This window comes from Cryphonectria parasitica, assembly GCF_011745365.1.
Source record: "Cryphonectria parasitica EP155 unplaced genomic scaffold M406scaffold_4, whole genome shotgun sequence".
Lineage (NCBI taxonomy): Eukaryota > Fungi > Ascomycota > Sordariomycetes > Diaporthales > Cryphonectriaceae > Cryphonectria > Cryphonectria parasitica.
The window spans coordinates 4,243,939-4,263,647 of NW_024468912.1; the positions used below are offsets into that span (position 1 = coordinate 4,243,939).

Sequence of the window (19,709 nt, forward strand, 5' to 3'; positions counted from 1 at the left end):
GCCAGACTGAGCATACCCAGACAGGCTGTTTGAAGGAAAGAATGTCTCTCTCAATGGCTGCAGCGCGGAAGTCACAAGAGGGCCGTTGCATGGCGGCACAGGAAAGACAAGGGCTATACGAATATCGCCACAAGAGGTAATCGAGTGTCCAAATTGTTGTGTGGTTTTTTTGTTTGTTTTTTTTTTAGGAGAAATTTTTCATACAGGCCTGTGGAAGAAGACTTAGTCAAGGAGGGCGAACCCAAGCAAAGGAGGTCTGAGAGATTGAGAATGCCAAACGCATCAGACGAACAAGCAATTAATCACTCTGCCCCAGGCACCCATTTCACCTCGTCCGTGCTATCAAAAGCAGAGCGCGGAGACGTGTATACGTTTGGACCAAACTCACCGCTACAATGATGACAGCCGTCCGGCTGGCGAATCAAGGAGTTGCCGAGTCATTGTGATGCTGACAGCCAAGCGAAGGCCCTGGTACGCCCTGCGTGGTGGACAGAGACACTGCTTTGCAGTAGGCGACGGACAATCTCCTCAGCAGACCAAGGCACTCGACCCTGTAACGTGGACGATCAGTCAGCGGCGAAATCCTGAATCGCCAAGCAATAAGGCCTGGAGACTCCGGCAGCAGCAGATAACGACAAGGCCGGTGTGGATGCAAATGGCACCCGCTGAAATTGGCGCTGTTAAGCAGGCTGCAGTATGACCTTTTATCATTGTATCGACGGCTAGGGGTGTGCCATCAAAAGTCATGCCTAAGGCCGCTGACCAACGGCCAAAAGTTGGCCGACAATGCCGCTTTGTGCTCACCTGCTCAGTTCCAACCGTGCAATAGTCGCAGCACTGTGGCTGGGTCGGGAGAAACATCCCTGATCCATGGTGAGGCGAGGCGAGGCTTCCCATCGGAACTGGAAGAGGAAAAATCCTGAAAAAGCGGAACCAGGTGTAAAAAGGTTGACTAGGCCTGGAATGGAACGCCTCCAAAAGGCTCTGTTATTGACTCCACCTGCCTTGCGCCATACTCTTGTCTGCACACCTTGCGGTACGTACCCGGTACCGTGTAGCAAGTCGGGTCTGCCACCGGCAACATTGTCGAGGAGACCTGTGAGACAGCGCTAGACCAGGAAGAGCTGAGATTCTGGGGGGACCCCATCAGATGAACGAATCAAACGCACGGATCTTGAGAGCGAGCAGGCAAACCCCTGTACGTAAGCTAGATAGCGCTAGCCATTTTGGGAAGGCTCGGCGCTCTGCGCAGTCAGCCTTTTAAGACGGGGACGTAGAGTTCTATGGTACCAGAGCAGCCCCCCCTGTAGGTTCGCTCCTGCTGCTGCGACGATGTACCTACTGCATAGTACTATGGCACGATGGTACGTACTCTGGTCTGGTACTACATGAGGCGGGCTACTATGGTACACTGTGAGGAGAGAGAGAACGGGCGAGCTGAGCATGGGTAGGTCAACCTGGGAACAGTAGGAGCGCCGCACCACAGCGACAATCGCAACCCGCATCGTTCTGCACATGCGCCTGCTGCTGCTCTCCTCTTGCACTTCCTTTTCCGAACTCGTTTGCTTCGGGCTTTCCAATCCCCAGCTCTTTTTCCTCTCTTCTCTTTCCTTCTCCCTCCCACCCACCCACCCAACCTTCTCATATCTTCTGCCCTCCCCCTTCACATCGTTCCTCCTCTTCACCTTTTCTTTTCTCACTTCTGTCCCATACGTCCTAGCCTTACACCACATCTTCACCTGGTTTACTCTTGGTACTACGGATAGTACCTGCCCTTCCCACCTCCTTACCTCTTCTCTTCCCATCTTCCCGCACTGCGTTGACCTGTTGGCCTTCGTTGCCATCGTCAACGACTCTTCTTCTCCAGGCTTGTCCTCTTGAAAGGGCTGTTACCTGCTTCACTACTTTCTCTCTCTTCTCTACTGTCTACGCGTACAGCCTCGCCGGCCAACCTACCTACGCGTCCTCCAACCCGCTTCCGCCGTCAACGTCGTCGCCGCCGCATCCAACAATACACCTGCGGCGCCAATTGGTTAATTACCGGCTTTCTCACTACAGGGCATAGTACCTTGTTCGCGACTGATCCAGCATCTCTAGCAAACTTCTGTAGTTTGGTCATCTCACCTGCAGTACTCACAGATCACAATGGCGTGCTTTGATAGCAGCTACACCACCGCCTCGCCTGTCTTGGGCATCCAGCCTCAGGTCGCCCATCAGTCACCGTTCGACAGGCCTATCTTCTCACACTCGTCTCAGTCCTTTGGCCATTCAGTCGCATGCACCAGCCGTCCGATACTGCATTCCAACGCCACATTCGCCGGCAGGAAGCGGTCTAGGGACGAGGCAGCACCCAACCTCGACGAGCCAGAGAAGGTCGTCCCAGCTCCCAAAGTCGAAGAAGCCGAAGACGAGTGGGAATACGGCCCTGGGATGATCCTCATCAAAAAGAAGACTGGCTACGTCGTCGACGCCACCAGCCAGTCCGGTACATGGGTCGAGGACAAGGCGGCTCATGAGCACGGCCGCAAGCTCGAGGAGGCCATTGCCGAGCAGGAGAAGCTCTCTCAGGAGCGACCGTCCCTGCGGAGCCACAAGTCGCAGCGCCTCACCATGACAAGCGATACGCCTGCGCCTGTCCAAGCTGCCCAGTCCAACAAAGGCAGCCCGGGTCGCGACAACTCTCCCGAGGCTCCCTCCCAACCTGTGGTTGACGAGTTCACAATGCACCTCGGCATCGGATGGGCACAGCTCAGCACGGACGAGCACATCCAAGCAGCCGCTCGTGGCTGGCAGCGGTATATCGAGAACCACTTCCCCGTCACCGACGCCAAAATCCGACTGCAGAGCAAGGGACTCAACGCATATCTTGTTGAGGGGCGGGAAGGCTTTTTCCTCTTCGCCGATAACCTGCGCGAGGGTCGTCTCGTCAGCCGCAATGCCTACTGCGCTCTCCAAAACCTCAAAACATCGCCGCCCGTCTTCGACGGCCAGAGTATGGCTGCTGCTACGTCCCCCCGCGCTTCTGCCGTGGACGCCACCCCCCTCGCATCGACAACCACCGTTCCCGACATGGACGTGGACATGAGCTGAATGACTGCATTACTGAAATTGGTGTTGAAGAGAGAAAGCTTTTTTTCGATCTGTGTTCTGGTTGTGACCTTGCAAGGCCTGGGTTGCGCCATTGACGGCGCTGGCGTAGTGATATATTTTCGGGATTTTTGAGGTGATTTAACCTCCACGCGACATCCGGGGCCATAAAAGGTAATTGGCGATCTAAAGGGGCGTTTCTGCAACGGAAATCATTTTTCCCCTTTTCTTTTTGCTATTCCTAGCCATGTACTATTAGCTGCACATACACACAAAGGACTTTATCTACGACGCCCAAATGAAAAAAAAAACTAAGAGCGCACTCTCGCAAGCGCGGACCTAGAAGTATGTCAAACTCGTTTCATGATTCTCAAGTGCGTGCATCATGTGTAGATTTCTAGAAGATGAAGGGTCTGCGTCTGCCCAAATGAGTGGATAAGTGTGGAGAATAGCCGTGGGAAGTTCAAGCAAATCAAAGAGGCCATCGAGAACCAGCACCACTTGTCTAGCATAAATAGTCGTAGTGTCAAGTCGGGGAGAAGGGGGGGGACGGAGTCGTGGGGCCTCGTGGGGATTGCTGGGCTGGTTTTCAACCTGGCCAGTCCGGGCCCGTTGATAGGCTGAAAGTGTTTCTGCCGCGGGAGCGATGAGAGGTATGCCCTGGACGGGGACCCTCAGCGGCGAAGGTTGCATGCAAACAAAAAAAATATGCATACAAATTTGCGTTTTCTTGCACCACACACCCCCCTGCTTACAAAACAGGGCCGATGTCTGTGTGTGTGTGCATGGGATGTCCATCCAGTCCGTCCCAATAGTAGGGAATTGTCTGGACCGCAATGCACGAGCCGAAGCTGCAGGAGGGAGGGTCCTCGGTCCCTTCAGAGGGGAAGGGAGAGAGGCGGATGATACGCGATGAGAGGACACGAGAAAGGGGGGGGGGGGGAAAGAAAAGATATCCATCGTTCTAATGCGGAATCAGGAGGTGAGGGAGGAGGACAGGACTTGGATGAATACGGCGCGTAGTAGATGATGATATTCAAGGATTGCTTGAGTCTTGGATGATTGTTTCTTTTCTTTTTCTTTTGGTACTTACTCCTCGTTGCCCCCATCTCTCTCTTTCTCTTCGCCCTTGCATCTCCATCTCTCTCATCCTCTCTCTCTCTCTCTTTCTTTCTGTTTCCCTCTCTTTTCTTGTTTTCCTATTTCTGAAAATATTCTCTTAATTATTTTCTCTTCCCTTACCTGCTTGATTTTGTTTTCCCCATGAATGGACTCGCAGATCCTACTCACATTTCCATTCTCATTCCCCAAAGATATATCCCCGATAAAAGCCGTCGAACTCCCATTCGAGATTGTCAGCCGCCCCTGGAGAGCTTGGTGGCAAAACAAAGGGCACTGCCCTCGCCCTCGCCCTCGCCCGCTCCCCTGTGAGCCCATCCACTCAGCATCGACCAGACGCAGGTATTCGTGGTTCGACTGGCACCCTCGACCTTTCCCCTCCTCCTCCATCCTCTCATCATCCCAAACGAGCTTGCGGTGATCGTCCCCAATACATCCGTGAATTGTGTGGGCTGTGTAAGTAGTCTTCCCGGCAGGGTTAGTCAATAATACCATTATTTCCTTCGTGTTCTTGTTTGTTCGTGTGTTATTCGAATCGACCTGCTTTTTCTTTTCTTCTTCTTCTTTCTTTCTTCTGTTTTCCTATTCTCGATACTGGTTTTTGTTTTGGTTGCAATACATGTTTTCCACTTGCGCCCAGGACCAAAAAAAGAAGAAAGAAGAGAAGAAGAATATGGCAGAGATCTTGCCATACATTATCATCTCCTTCCCTCTCTGACCCTCTCTGTCTTGTCTCTCAACTCCCAATTTCATTTTTTTTATTTATTCCTATGATCGCATCCCCTACTCCTACTTTAGTTGGGTGGATCTTGAATCCCGAATTTTTTGTCTTGGGTCTGATGTCGTCTGATCTTTTTCTGCTCGTTCTAACCCGTCTCCCCCTCTCTTGTTTCTCTGCAGGCAGATTGCTAGTACTTTCTCGGTTGCGACTTTCTGCGGGCGGGTTCCCCAGCCACACGAGATAATCGACGTCAATCTTGGACCGAGCCGAAACGATCAACTCAACACGTTACAACCTCACAAATTACTCACCTTCCTCCCTCACTCAACCTAGACCTGCCTATCTACTTGGATCCAAAGCCAAATTCGAGTCCGAGTCGTTCTCAGAGCCGCATTTTACCAAGACTATACGGCCAACCAAACACAAACCTGGTCACCCCAGGCCATTTAAGCCTGTTTTCAGCAGGCCGTTAAAAAAAAAAAAAAGTGGTTCGAAGCCCACAATCGAACGTCGAGCCCAGCAGCAGCAGCAGCAGCAGCAGCAGCAGCAGCAGCAACCATGGTCTCCCAGCCTGACCACTCGTCGCTCTCGGGCTCGGGCGCCTCCTCCGGCTCGACGACCCTCCTCAACCTCCGCAGCGCCGCCAAATCCGTCGTCGGCACGGCCTCTACCACGGGCCGCCACCGTCTCTCGTCCCGGCGCGAGCACCACGACCGCCGCCACTACAACCGCTCCTACGCTGGCGGCCCCAGCGCCTATGTCCCACAAAACGAGTTCCCCTGGTTTAGCCACTCGGGCGACGTCGAGATCATCGTCAAGGTCCCCAGCGGCCATGAGAACCGCTACCTGCTGCACCGCCACACCCTGACCCGGTGCAGCGGCTTCTTCGAGGCCAGCACCAGCGAGGTCTGGAGCCGCGCCAAGGAGCTGCCTGCTCCTGCTGCTGTCGTTTCCTCGCCCTCGGCCTCGACGACGGGGAGCGAGCTGGCGAGGATAGGCGAGGACGGCCTTGCCGGGTCGACCAACAACACAGGCGGCGCGCTCACCAGGGTGGGTGGCCCGCCGAGGAAAAGGTGGCGGTACGAGCTGGACTGTGGCGCTGGCGGGGACGACATACCGATGCTGGTGCAGAAGGAGGAGAGCGGTGGCGGAGACCGTACCTTGGCGGCGGCCAGCTCCTTGACGAGCCCAACATCCATCTTCGGCTCGGCCACGGGCAGCAGCGTCTCCTCCAACGGTGGAGGCAGGAAACAACACGGCCACTCGCACTCGTCATCGCGCGACTACTTCCGCTCTGTGGCCAACCTATCTCTCACCTCGCCCACCGGCGGCCAGGCAGGGTACAGCTACCCGCCGCTGCCGCCCACCACAACGGCCGCCGACCTACCCCCACCAACGCAGGACGAGCAGGACATCCTGCGCGACTACGACAACCTCTTCCGCATCATGTACAACCACCCACCTGTCCTGGACGGGATCAACATCGCCGACGCCTACGTGCAGTGCAAGTCCCTCCTGACCCTGGCCGACCAGTACGACGCCCTGACCGTCGTGGGGCCTCGTGTCGACCACCACCTGCTGCAGTTCCAGAGCCGCCTGTGGAAGCAGATCGCAAAGTATCCCATCAGCTACCTGCGCCTGGGCTACCTCGCCCGCAGCCGCATCATCTTCCAGGAGGCCCTGATCCACGTCGTCGGCCAGTGGCCCGCCGGTGAGCGGAGCCTGCGCAACACCATGCCCGAGGCCGTCATCGACATCATCGAGGACAAGGTCGATGAGCTCGAGGAGACGGTCGCCCGCGTCGAGGGTCGACTGTTCCGCCTGAACCTCACCACCCGCTCCGGCGAGCGCGTCACCCCTGCTACTGGCTACCTCGACTGGCTTGCCGTCAGCCTGTTCCGACAGTGGCTGGCCGACAACACCACGCCTGCGCCCGCCCCACCCCAACCCGGCTCAAGAGGAGGTGGAGGAGGAGGAGGTGGTGGTGGTGGTGGAGGAGGAGGCGGAGGCGGAGGCGGAGGTGGCCATAATTCGGCCAACACGGGCCGACACAGGACAAACACGGCCAACTCCACAGCACTTGTGCCCACCTCCTCCAACACCAACACGGGAATCTCCCCCATCCCCGTCATCCCGCCACTATCGTCACTGGGCAGGACCTACAGGACACTAGGCCATCCCACAGGCGCCGGGTTCCTGAGCCACGACGAGTGCAAGCGGTTCCTCAAGCTGACGCCCGACATGTACAGCCGCGACAACCTGCGGCGGTTCGAGAAGAGGGTCGACGAGCTGAAGGCGCTCGCGCGCGAGGTCGTCAGGCCGCTCATGGGGACGGGGCTCGAGCTGGACCTGACGGGCGGGAGCCGGGCGGCGGAGGCGATTGGGTATTTGACGTGCACGCGCGTGGGAGATCGGGATCTGCCATGGGATTGAAATATGTATGGGGGAGACAAAAAGGAAGACAAAGGCGGGTGGTGGTGATGGTGGTGATGATGATGATGATGATGAATAGGAGGTTTTTGTGTGTTTTGTTTGGAAAAAGAGCGGTTTATAATGATGATGACTACGAAAGTAAAGGATACCGATGATGATATTTCTGCATATGGGCGAGGATGAGAGGAAGAGAGAGGGCAAGAGAGAAAGAAGGAAAGTGGAGGAGGAAAGGGGAGGGATGAGGGGGCATTTGGATGGAAAGGGATGGGACAAGAGATCGGCATCGCTGGTGCAGATGAGCATCTTGGACTTGTCCTTTTCCTTTCTTCGACGAGGCTTTTTTCCTTCTCGTCTGATTCTCCTGCTATTCCCCCCCCCCCCCCCCCAACATCCTCCTCTTCTTTTTCGTGGCCTTTTCTCTTCTTGCTGCTATTCACGATTATACCATGCGAGGCACACGAACCTACTGTCTGCTGTTTTGACGACTTACCTTTTTTTTTTTTTCTTCATTTCGACGTATTATACCTAGGATACCCGTCAGGAATTTGATGTGTTTTATAACCTCTGCAGAAGTTGTGGTGTAGGTGTGCCTGATACATTTTTTCGAAAGCGAAACAAAAGATTGGTGGTGTTCTGCCGCCACCATCGGTCATGTCACACGCAAGAGACATTCATTGTCTTCTCCTAGAGTAAAGAAGAAGACAGAAATAGATATGGGGTATTTCTATTTATCTACAATGCTGTGCTGTGTTATACTGTGCTGACTAGAGTATGCCTTCCTGGCTACCCAACCTTGCATGATCAAAAAAAACTCCGAGTGTATATATATATATGTGTGTGACTGTGTATATGTATAATTATATATATGCAAAGTATGCTTATGGTGTCTCACCAACCCTAGCTTATACATACAAGACACCATCCATGGCCCGTCTCTCTCCTTTATCCTCCGACCCGTTCAAACAAACATTTCCAAGATTTTCACTGCCACGTGTTGGAGATGGTCGTTGCGGTGCACGCAAGGGTGACGGTGTGGTTAGGGTCGGCCTCCCATGTCACGGACCCGTCGGTGCCCACGTTGATGAACTTGTACTCGATGACCTGGTCGGAGGCGAGGTCGATGGTGACGGACCACAGCGGGTCGCTCGAGGTGTACGCGTCGGCGTTGAGGGCGACGGCGTCGCTCGTGTCCCAGGTGCCGAGGGCGGCGATGTCGCCCGAGATCTTGATGGTCTCGCCGTAGGTGGTGGTGACCACCTCGTTGAAGGTCACGGCGATGGTGGAGGGGCAGGACGTTCCTGTTGTCGTTGCGGTCCCCGTGGCGGCGGTGGTCGAGGACGAGGTCACGGGCACGGCGGTGGCGGTGGTGGTGTAGCCCGACTGGGGTGTCTGGGAGGCCGGGAAGGAGGTGGCGGTGGCGGACGAGTAGGACCCGACCACGGAGGTGGCGGCGCAGGTGCCCGGGACGGCGTTGCCGTTGCCGACCCAGGAGGGAGGGCTGATGCCGGCGCGGCGGCTGGCGGCCGAGAGGAAGGCGGCGTAGGACCAGGTCAGGTCGTAGGCGGACAGCGGCTCGCCGGTGGCCTTGTCGAACTGTTCCGAGAGGGAGCCGTTGGGGGCGGCGTAGGTGGCGACGATGTTGAAGTAGCCGTCGGCGTAGGCCTGGACGGCGTCGTACAGGGTGGTGTAGGTGCTCGAGCTGTCCTCGTAGGTGCCGGCGGTGATGGAGGAGTCCAGGTCCTTGAAGAAGGCCAGCGAGGTCGACGTGACCTGGATGTAGCCCTGGTTCTTCCACACGATCAACGAGTCGTACAGCAGCTCCGCCGCGGCGAGAGTGCACAGGTACCACGGGTTTCCGTTCTGGTAGACGTCCTCGGGGTACCGGCCTACAGAAACGGCAGTGCCCTCTGCGATGCCCGAGTTGATGCTGTACACGGTGCGGAACGAGTCTGTGACGACCTTGTGGTTGGCCAGGGCCTTGTCGCTGCAGGGCTGGAAGGTGGCCTCGTCACAGCCCGCGGCCGGGTCAAACGTGGAGATGGACGCGAGCAGGGTGTTGGCGTCCTTGCCGGTGCGTCCATCGTTGACGTTGATGTTGGCGAGGATGTAGCCGCTCGACGACGACCAGAAGCTCTGGAGGAAGCAGAGGACCTGAGGGGCAACGTTGGTGTAGGCAGTGGACGACTTGCCCAGGTACGAGGCAAGCGTGGCACCCTCGACGAGCGAACGATGTTGGTTCGCAAGGGTGAAAAAGGAGCTGCCGTCGATTTCCTCCCAGAGGTCGTATCCAGTTTGGTTCCTTTTGTTGTTTTCCTTAGTATAGGTTTGCAGCCGGAAGATAAAAAAAAAAAAAAAAACAAATACTTTGCAGCGTGACTCACCAGTACTCAGAGACATAGTTCAGGTCATTCTCAATAATAGGCCACAGGATGCTGGTCACTGTGGACTCGTAACCATTGTCGATCAGCCAGTTGGAGTAGCTGATCAGAGCGATGGACCGAAGAGCAGGACCGTCTCTCTGGGGTCTCCCTGGAAGAAGAAGAAGAAGAGGAGGAAGATGTTAGCTACAAAGCACAGCAGCAACAAGACATCCTTGAGCAAAAGAGAAAGGTCCAAACGCACCCCAAGAGCCTGTAAAGGCAGTAAGATCAACATTGAACTTGGGCTCGCCCAGGCCAAGACCACCATCCGTGAGGTCACCCGAGGGGTTCGACACGCCCTGAAGCTGGGCCTGCGCACCAGTGTAGTTCTCGATCTCGGTCTGCAGGGTGGTGTTGTAGTCATCCGAGAAGAGGTCGATGATCTCCTTGAAGGTCAGTGCCGAATCTCTGGTCCACGTGTAAAAATAGTCCGGGTTGGTCTTGTCAGGGCTGGCAATGACGACACCCGAGTCCACGCCCGCCGCGTAGCATCCCGTGGAGCCGATGTTGCAGAGTATACGGCTCACAGCGATCGGGCTCTCGGTGGCGATGAAGGTGTCAACCGAGCGCTTGGCGATGTCACCATGGACCCGGCTGGCATCTGGACGGCCGAGGACCGACTGGAAGGCGTAGGCGCCCAGAAAGAAGAGAGAAGAGAGACCAGACATGATGGGCTGATCGGAGGCTGCTGGGGCACCTTGCACAGGAGGGACTGAAGCAGGGATAGTGCTCAGGTTGGTTGGTAGTGCTGGCGGTGCCGATGAAGACATGACGATGGACCTTGGGGAGGAGCGGGCGTGATGATTTATCTATCCCTGGTGCTGGTCCTGACTCTGGCGCCCCCCCAGTCCAAGCACAGGTGAATGAGTCGCTCGTGATCAGGCTCCTGTAGGTGTATTTTTACGTTTGTGTTCCCCCACGATGCAGGTGTGCACCCAAAAATCTAGAAGCGCCGATATGAAGCCGGAATGGTACCTTAGATCTCCCGAAGCAGGTGAGGACACACGCAGGAAAAGCAGGGTTTCCAGCAGAGGTACCTGCGTCCGAGAGAGAGGGAAAAAGAAAAAGAAAGACATCATCCATGCATTGTTTCCCACCCCCTCTTCTCCCATGACCAGTGATCGTCGTGAGTGGGGACGAATCAAATCCTAGACTGAAGCGGGAAGGAGAGAGACGTGACAGCCAGTTGGTCAGGTAAAGTTTTAAGGTAAAGTTAGCAGCATGTGATCCAAGCTCCATTCTTCCCCCCAGCTTTGTTCGGCCGTTTTGTGGGGTTGTCCCGGGGGTGAGAGAGGAGGCGGTAGCACAGAATGTTGGACAGCCAAGCCGAAAACCCCACCCTCTCAACCACATGAAAAAAAATTGAAAGGAAAAAAAAGAAGAAAAAAAAAAAGGGCGAGTGAGGAGAAGAGAAGAAGAAGAAAAGAACAAAATCCAAGAGAAATAAACCACAACCTCGAACAGCCCGACTGTGTAAGTGTGTTGTCCCATGTGCGATGATGGAGGGGCGAGGGAAGGTGAACGGAATGTACAATGACGGCGGCGAAGACATGTGATGTGGCCCAGACGTGGAGACAGCTTGGGTATACAGAACGTGCTCTCGAGGTCAGACACACTTGCGCTGCGGCCCGTGGCAACGCAACCCTCCCTCCCCCGTCCTCTGGTCACGGCCCTGCGGTATACTTGTCCCGCTGCTGAAATCGGCCCTTCATCACACACTCCTGTACGTCAAGATGCAGTAGCAGGAGCAGTAGCAGTGCCTGGTACTGGAGAGCTGCGCCTAGATTCGAAAAAGAGAGCTCCGAAGACGCAGTAGTGCTTGTAGAGGGTCCCGTGACAAGAAACAAAAAACCACCACCGCCCCTACCCCCCTCCTGGAGAGATCGTGGGGAAGATTATCTGGGAAAGAACCGAGACCACAATCTCCGGTCGACAGCAAGGTAATACCTGGCCTGTCAAACCCAGGTCGGCTTACCCAATGGCGGACACACATCGGACCCGGCTACATGTCGGTCAATCTTTGGGATAGAGAAAAAGGACTAGTTCCCGGGAGGAGCCGTGGTATTCAGGTTCGTCAATAGCTTCCTTTCGAGGACGCCACACAGGTGGGAGACGCGGGAGGACGGAGTCCAGTCTGTATGTTCGTCTGTCTGTCTGTCTGTCTATGCACATGCGTGCACGCCCTGGACGAGCATCCACTCCTCCCCCCTTGGCTTGCGCCACAAAATTATGCTTGACTTGCTGGACAGCAGGACAACAACGTTCGGTAATCACGGGAGATGTTGCCCAGAAAAAAAAGGCTGTTCCGAAATGAGAATCTGCACGTCGTAGGCCACGAAGAAGGGCCGAGTCGACGCCGTGATAGCATCACACTGGAACAAGAAGGGGAAATAGCTCCAGGTTGCGCAGCACGTTTCTAGACAGGTGCGTGCTCAAGACCGAGTATCTTGTTTCTGGTGCATGAATGGAGGAGGTGCTCTTGTCCTGGACGAGGGGAGGTTGTCGCCAAGTCCGAAGACTGCATGCTTCGCCTCATATGGATCGACCCGAGGTCATGATGATGGTGATGATGGCATGATCAGCGCATGACATCGTTATGCTTCTATTCTCTAGAGCCTCGCCTCCCAGCAGTTTGTATACAATCAACAGGATCTACCTTGAGAGCGTGTGATATCTGTTGGCATATGATTTGTAGCAAAGGTCATGATTCACCCCGGCCTCATCGGTCAGCAATCTCGACGAACTTTCTAACTGAATTGTCGCAGTAATCAACTTCAAATTCACTGAAGCAGACAGGGGACCGCTAGGCATAGATCGGAGATCATGGTTGAAAGAGAAGAAGAGGAAGAGGAAGTAGAGAGAGAGAGAGAGAGAGAGAGAGAGAGAGAGAGAGAGAGAGAGAGAGAGAGAGAGAGAGAGAGAGAGAAAGGAGAGTGAGCATCTCGTGAGAGGAATGAAGAGCAGGAAAAAGGCAAGAAAAGATAATCAATAGCAGATGCGCACTGCTTTACTACGGAGCCACTTCCAAATAATGAATATAATATCGCTGACAGTACTATTATATATACAATAGTATGTATTACGTAATCAATATGATCAAAGTCCACTTCACCCTAACCAATCCTCGGCGGCACGTTCCCAAACTTCGCGTCCATCGGCAAGCGCATCTTTCGTCACAATCACGACCTCGACTGTCATCGTCACCACCATCACCGCCACTACTCTCCTCCCCTCTTTTCCATCATCTTCTTTTTCAGCGCTCAGAGAGAGAAGCCTACCTATCAAGATGGATGCGAATACAATCGAGGAGCTGAACAAGGTGCGCAAGGCCATGGGCCTGAAGCCCTTGCCCGTACCAAATGCCACCCCATCGGTGCCATCCAAAGACGCACCCAAAGTCGACGACGAGGAGCCCGCAAGTACCATCGAGACGCGTGAGGCTGCAGCCGGCGACAACTACCGGAGGGTCCTCGAAGCGGAAAAGACAAAAAGGGAGCGGGAGGCACGCCTTGCCGCCATCAAGAAGGAGCGCGAGAAGGCACAGCGCTTTGCGACGCTGAAGGGGCAGGGGCTCGGCGATCTGGATGACGAGGGTGATGGCGACGCCAAAGCGTGGCTCAAGAGCATGAAGAAGAAGCAGAAGAAGATTGCCGAGGCGAGGAGGCAGGATGAGGAGGCTGAAGCCGCTGCGAAGGCTGCTGCCCTGGCTGCCGAGTACTCTTCCAAAGACCTGGCCGGCGTCAAGGTGGGGCACGACATGACGACCTTCCTCGACGGCGACGACCAGATCCTCACGCTGAAAGACAACACCGTACTGGATAACGAGGACGAAGGGGACGAGCTCGAGAACCTGAACCTGCGGGAGCAAGAAAAGCTCAACGAGAAGCTAGACCTCAAGAAGAAGCGGCCCGTCTATGACCCCAACGACATCGATGAGACGGGTGAGCGCAGCATTCTGGCCCAGTACGATGAAGAGATCAGCGGCAAGAAGAAAAAGGCATTCACTCTGGACACGTCTGGCACAATCGGGGATCTCGCCGATATATTAGAGGGCCCTGCTGCCGGGAGGGGAGAAAAGAAGACGATTCAGAACTTGGATGTTGACATCATGAAGGATGCGCCCGTCTCAGACTACCTCGATGTCTCGGAGATCAAGGTCAAGAAGCCGAAGAAGAAGAAGAAGGCAAAGTCCACTCGCCAGCGGGATGACGAGGATGCCATGTTCTCAGCAGACCAGACGGCAACCGGTGATGACGTGATGGACATTGACTTGCCCAGAGCCAAAAAGCGGAAAGTCACAGACGACGCATTCGTGGATGACGATGATCTACAGAACTCCCTGGCTTTACAGAGGAGGCAGGCGCTCAAGAAGCAGAAGCGGATGCGGCCACAAGACATCGCAAAGCAACTCAAAGCAGAAGCAGAGCAGGACGCCGAAGACACCGACCAAGATGGCGAGCAGGGGGGACTTGTCGTGGACGAGACGACCGAATTCCTGAGCGCCATCAACAAGCCTGAGCTGGATGAGGATGTGCGGCCGCGGAAGAAGTCGAAATCGAGGGAACCGGTCACGGCAATGGACGATGAGTTGTCGGATGAGGAGATGGAGAACGCACCACATATCAAGAGGGAATCTGCCGAGAGAGACCTGTCTGAGGCCCCAGAGGATCTCACAACAACCGGTGTGGAGGAAGAAAAATATGTCGCGCAGGGCCTGGGAGCGACGCTTGCGCTACTCAAAGAACGCAACATCATCGATGCCACTACCGAAGGTGCTCAGAAGAATGAGCATTTTCGGCAGAGGGAGCTCTTCCTCGCCGAGCAGGCACGACTCATTGCCCAGGTCGACGAAGACGCCAAGAGGCAGCGCGAGCGGGATCGTACCAGCGGATTTTTGGACAGGCTCAGCGCGCGCGACCGGGAGGAATATGCACGCAAGCAGAACGCAGACCGCGAGTTCAAGCTGTCGAGCATCCGGGCTAACCTCCTCAAGAAATATAAGTTCAACGTGGAGCTCAAATATGTGGACGACATGGGTCGCCACCTCAACCAGAAGGAGGCTTTCAAGGAGCTTTCGCATCAGTTCCACGGCAAGACGAGCGGCAAGGGCAAGACTGACAAGAAGCTGTCCAAGGTCGAGCAGGAAAAGCGCCGCATGGCCACCAGCATCTTTGACGCCAGCCAGGAGGCAGGCATGTCGAACGCCACAGCGCAGCAGACCAAGAAGCGGAAGGAGGCCGGCGTCAGGTTGGCTTAAAGGCTGGCTGGAAGATGTGGGAAAAAAGAGATTAAATAATGGAAAAAGGAGGATACATCGAATTGTTGGCTGTACGATAGACTTGTGTTGGGGGAAGAAAGAGAGAGAAAGAAAGAAAAATCAAAAAGGTGGTTCTACCCTGCTTCGTGCAACTTTCCCGTCCAACCGAGATACTTGTGCTGACACGATGAGAGAGTCTAGCTCTAGCTGGGCAGGTGAGGAAATTCCCCATGTGGTGTGAAATGCTAACTTTTTCTACTGCAATTTTTTTTTAGCCTTGGTGCGTGTGCCTCTCTCTCTTTCCCTCTCTTCATCGAGGATGGTTTCCTATTCAAATCACTGGGCATCTTCTTTGCTCTCGTTGCCTTTCAGTAGCGCAAGTGTGCTTGCTGTCATGGTGAAAATGGCAGCCTTCGGTATCAAGTGATACATGTAGATACTTGGGCTGCTTCTCTTGTCTTTTACCGTGCTCAAGTCCTCCTGGATCTCGTAAATCTGACCGAAACACGCCGTCGCCTTCATCGCGAAATGTTTGGGCTCAGAATATAAGTCTCTATGTATCTTGGAATTTTCTCCTATGCTAAAGAGACCTAAAAAGCGCGTTTCTTACTATAGGTCACTTTCAACTGAAAGGCCTTCTCTCTCACGACGCTGGAGTTCGAAGTTTCCCATTCCTTCAGGCGCTCGGCCACGCCATCCTTGATGCCTTTCTCGTCTCGGCAACCGTCAAAGATTTTCGTTGCTACCTCTACCTTGATCAAATCTAGCCCCTGCTTTGCCTGTTGCAAGACGCTGCCGCCATCCTCGGCCTTTTCTCTCACCGAGAGCTTGCCAAGCTCGTAGGCGACCTTGTACCTCTCTTCTTGGTTCCCAAACAAGCCCAGCACGGTACAGACATCACCGGCCATGTCGAAGCAGCGGAAGATCTGGCCTTCTTCCTCCTGCAGTTGAGCCAGGAGGAGATCCTCGAGCTGGCCAACAAAAGATCGGTAGCTCTCATCCGCGCCGTCCGCAGCCGGGAAAGAGAGAAGCCAAAGCTGCTGTCTGAATGTCGACGGGAGGATGTGGTTTTGCTCCTGGGCCTTCCTCGTCTTCACCTGCTGGATGATGTGCTGCACAACGACTCCTTCCTTCTCTCGCCATTGAGCATGGTTTCCGGGGTTCGAAATGATGTTTGACTTCGGGCCAAGAGCCGCCATGAACTGTCCCCAGATGCCAGCGTAATCTTGATAGTCATCCAGATACAGTGTCGCATGCTGGCATATACCGTCCAAAAGCGGCTTGTAATCCACGCGCAGACGGGCATCCCATTTGGTGTTCAGGATCTGTAGCAGAGTCGCCGTGTCGAAGTCTTCGAAACGACGACGAGGGGGGTCGTAGACAGAGATCCATTGCATGGCCTCGAGGCTCATCCGCCCCTGCTCTGCTATCTCTGCTTGCAGCGCCGAGTTGAACTGCTTCACCTGAGGCTTAGGAGCAATATGGTTTAGGGCGTAATCACTGAAGTCCTGCAGCAGAGAATCCCAGACGAGCGGATAGTGAGAAAGAAGAACAATGTTGCAGGCGAACGGCACCAGTGGAGCAGGTGGGATGTCTCTTGATGAGAAAGGGGCTTTGCGCTTGGCAAGGAAGAGGTCAACCCATTGCCTATGCTGGCTCTGCGATTTGCGGATCGTGGGAAGAATGATGCGTTCGACGAATGCAGACTGGATGACCTTCAGCCCAGGGTATCGCCGGCCATCTAGAGCCGTCAACAAAGCCTCCATGAGAACCGGGAGGGCCCTTCGAGGCCACTCGAAGTCGGCAATCAGAGGCCAGCCAATCGCTCCCGTTGTTTCAGCCTCAGTCCAGTCTTCGGGTCTCGGCGGCCGTCGTTCGTTAATGCTTCCCGCCACGGGCACAATCTTCTCCAGAGCACACAGGATGTCGTTGATGGTCTCGTTGTCCGCCCAGTCGTCCTGCGCCTCGACACACAAGCTCTCGAGCAGGGCGAGAAGGCTGTGGAGCGCGGCGAGGCGGACATCTCTGTGCTGTGCGATCGTGAGCAGCTCGACCAAGATCTCGACGGCCGACTCGCGTGAGATGAACTCGGCATTGTCGAGCAGCTGGGCGAGATATTTCACGGTCGTGACCTTCACGATGGACTGCGGCGGCGCGTGTTCTGGCTGCGCAGCCTCGCCGACCTTGACGTATGCTTGTTCCTCCAGCTTCTCGCCGATGGCCTTGGCGAGGTTCAGGAGGACGGCGTGCGCCTCTCTCGCCTTGAGCTTCTTGAGGAAGGGGATGGAGAGGAGCTTTCGGTGCCATGCACTGGCATCTGGGCGGTCCATGATGGTCTGCACGAGGAGCCGCGACGCGAGCGCGGGCGTGTCGCTTCTAGCCAGCATCACCACGGCTTCGTACGACATCTTCTCCAGGATCTCTTCCTTACGCGTGCGGTCTTGGATCATTTCGTGTTCTGCACCAAGCTCAAGGAGGTCGCCTGTTGCCGCTGCGAGCAAGGCGGGGCCTGACGCCTTGAGCAGATCCATGATCGGTTCTGTTACTTGGTCGAGCAATTCGTGGTCCAGCCACCGAATAGCAGACAGAACCTCCTTCCATACCATCGAATGGATATCGCTCTGTTGGACCTTTAGTTTCTCCTGCATATATGCCATGCGCGAAACTCGCGACTTGTACGATAATCGAAACAGCGCCTTGACAGGCCCGCAGTCAGACTCTTGAAAGGACGGTGATCTCTTGGCCTTGCGGCACGTTTCATACAATGCCTTCAGAATACCATCAGCCTTGCTTATACGGTCTCTGACTGAGCTCAAAGTCAAAGGAGCCGTCAGCCTTGAAGAGGCAAGGTCAAACACCTCAGGATCCGGTATGGCGGAGAGCAGCTGAACTACTTCGTCCGTGAGCACGTACTGACGGCCAATGAGCCTCTGAGCAGGTATTGTGTCGTGCACGAAGCGCTGCTGCCAGTGGACAGTGTCGCCATAGGTGTCCAGATCACCAATGGCTATCGCATAAGCGGCAGCAGCCTCTGCAAACATGGCCCTTTCTGACGGATCCCTGGACACCGCCGCTCGTCTTCGCAGGTCATTGACAGCGAGTTTCGCATTTTGCTGCACATCGGGGTCGTGGCGTTGGAGGATTGTCAATAGCAGGTCCACATTGAAGTTGTGCTGCAAGCCCACCTGCTTGATGCGAAGTATGGAGGTTCCGGACGGGGGTGTAAGGAAGTCGAAGTCCGGATTGGCCTTGGAGAGCTTCTTCAACATCACTATGCTCTTCGCGGCCTCGACATGACCAAAGACCTCGCGCGGCCACGACTGCTTAGCAAGCGGCGCAAAACTCTCGTCCGTAAAGATATCCACACCTTTTTTGGGGACATGGAGACAGTACAGGTGAAGGAGACGGGGTCTCAGCCCCTCAGAAACGTCCCGTGACGCACCGAGATAGGCACGAGGGACGTTGTTTTGAGATCCAGCTAGTCCGAGCTGCATGCTGAGCACCACGAGATCTTCGTACAAGTCGGGCCGCTTCTTCCATCCGCGCAGGGCCATGGCCCACAGCTGGTCCGCCCCGTTCCTGGACACCTTGTGGTTCTTGGCCAGGATTTCCAGGCCGAGTTTGACAAGCGCGTGGATCTCGAGGCGCAGCTTGTCATCTCTGTTCCTCTTCTTGCCCAGACGGTGCACGATAGGAAGGAGGATGTCCAGCTCGTCAATGCGTCCCCATCGCTTGTTGGTGATCTTCCCCTCGAGCCGCCCGCGCAGGGCTTCGATGGCGAATTCCTTGTCGATTTGAAGGAACGTTCTGTGCACCATATCATCCTCCTGGCGCGTAGCATCACCAAAGAGATGCGTGTGTGCACGGCGCCTGAACAAGGCCCCGTGGCGCCGTATCAGCTTCGGCATGTTGCGCCACCTGAAGAGCGGGTTGGACGGGTCGCGGGCGTCGACCACCTCCTCGACAAACTGAGGAGAGCATGCCGGCAGCATCTTGGCGTACAGCTGCTGCAGGGGCCGTCTGTCGCTACTTCGCACGTCCGGGGGGCAGGTGTAGACGCCAGGCAGGAGAGCCCGCAGGAGATCCTCGACGGCCTTCTCGCGGTCGCTGGACTTCAGACCGCGGCGGGTGTTGCTGATTGTCTTGCACAGTGCCTTGACCTCTGCGACAGAGCTCTGGGAGAAGATCTGGACGATGGTGTTTGTCTTCTCTAGTACTTTCCATAAGGACTGGTTGTGCTTGCGGGGACGTTTTTTCAGTTCTTTGGTTGCTGCTGCGGACATGAAGGTGTTGGACTCGCATTTCAGGCTCATTATCAGGACGTTGGGATGTTGAGACCACGAGAGAAAGACTCTGTGACAGAAGTTAGTCGTTGTTTTGTGATCAGACCTATCCGCGAAGTGTATAAACAGATCAATTATAGTTTACCTGAAAACGACGGGTTGAATGATTTCTTTCTCGATGGCGTCCATGAGTGCCTCACCAATGACAACGTCATCGTGCCCCCTACCTACACGCAGTTCATTCAGGTATCGAACGATTTCTTTGCCCTCGACAGCACCCTGGATACGGGATGTGTCGAGAGGAATCAAAGTGGCGGCCATGGTAGCGAGCTGCGTACGCCTTGCTCTTCTTTACAAGTAGAGCAGATGGGTGTGAAGCAGCAAAAATC

General features: G+C 55.2%; 5 protein-coding genes across 5 annotated transcripts; 3 read left to right on the top strand and 2 right to left on the bottom strand.

Annotated features, from left to right (window-relative positions):
* The first annotated feature begins 1,667 nt into the window (after window positions 1–1,667).
* M406DRAFT_277264 (uncharacterized protein) lies at window positions 1,668–3,380 on the top strand. The gene has a single exon (XM_040918308.1). It carries the CDS (start codon window positions 2,146–2,148, stop codon window positions 3,088–3,090), a length of 945 nt encoding a protein of 314 aa, XP_040777331.1. The 5' UTR covers window positions 1,668–2,145; the 3' UTR covers window positions 3,091–3,380.
* Window positions 3,381–5,485: 2,105 nt separating this feature from the next.
* Window positions 5,486–7,360, top strand: M406DRAFT_339610 (uncharacterized protein; the record flags this gene model as incomplete). The annotated part of the gene is made up of 2 exons (XM_040921463.1): window positions 5,486–5,581; window positions 5,633–7,360. The coding sequence occupies 2 exons, from the start codon at window positions 5,486–5,488 to the stop codon at window positions 7,358–7,360; spliced, it is 1,824 nt and encodes a 607-aa protein (XP_040777332.1).
* An 833-nt stretch (window positions 7,361–8,193) lies between these two features.
* M406DRAFT_89178 (glycoside hydrolase family 15 /Carbohydrate-binding module family 20) lies at window positions 8,194–10,529 on the bottom strand. Its single transcript, XM_040926140.1, has 3 exons — window positions 9,983–10,529; window positions 9,742–9,889; window positions 8,194–9,659 (listed from the first exon to the last, which is right to left on the bottom strand). The coding sequence occupies exons 1-3, from the start codon at window positions 10,446–10,448 to the stop codon at window positions 8,342–8,344; spliced, it is 1,932 nt and encodes a 643-aa protein (XP_040777333.1). The 5' UTR covers window positions 10,449–10,529; the 3' UTR covers window positions 8,194–8,341.
* Window positions 10,530–13,066: 2,537 nt separating this feature from the next.
* Window positions 13,067–15,037, top strand: M406DRAFT_330198 (uncharacterized protein; the record flags this gene model as incomplete). The annotated part of the gene is made up of 1 exon (XM_040920491.1): window positions 13,067–15,037. The coding sequence occupies one exon, from the start codon at window positions 13,067–13,069 to the stop codon at window positions 15,035–15,037; it is 1,971 nt and encodes a 656-aa protein (XP_040777334.1).
* A 590-nt stretch (window positions 15,038–15,627) lies between these two features.
* On the bottom strand, window positions 15,628–19,320 carry M406DRAFT_256038 (uncharacterized protein; the record flags this gene model as incomplete). Its single annotated transcript, XM_040917072.1, has 1 exon — window positions 15,628–19,320. The coding sequence occupies one exon, from the start codon at window positions 19,318–19,320 to the stop codon at window positions 15,628–15,630; it is 3,693 nt and encodes a 1,230-aa protein (XP_040777335.1).
* Window positions 19,321–19,709: the final 389 nt, after the last annotated feature.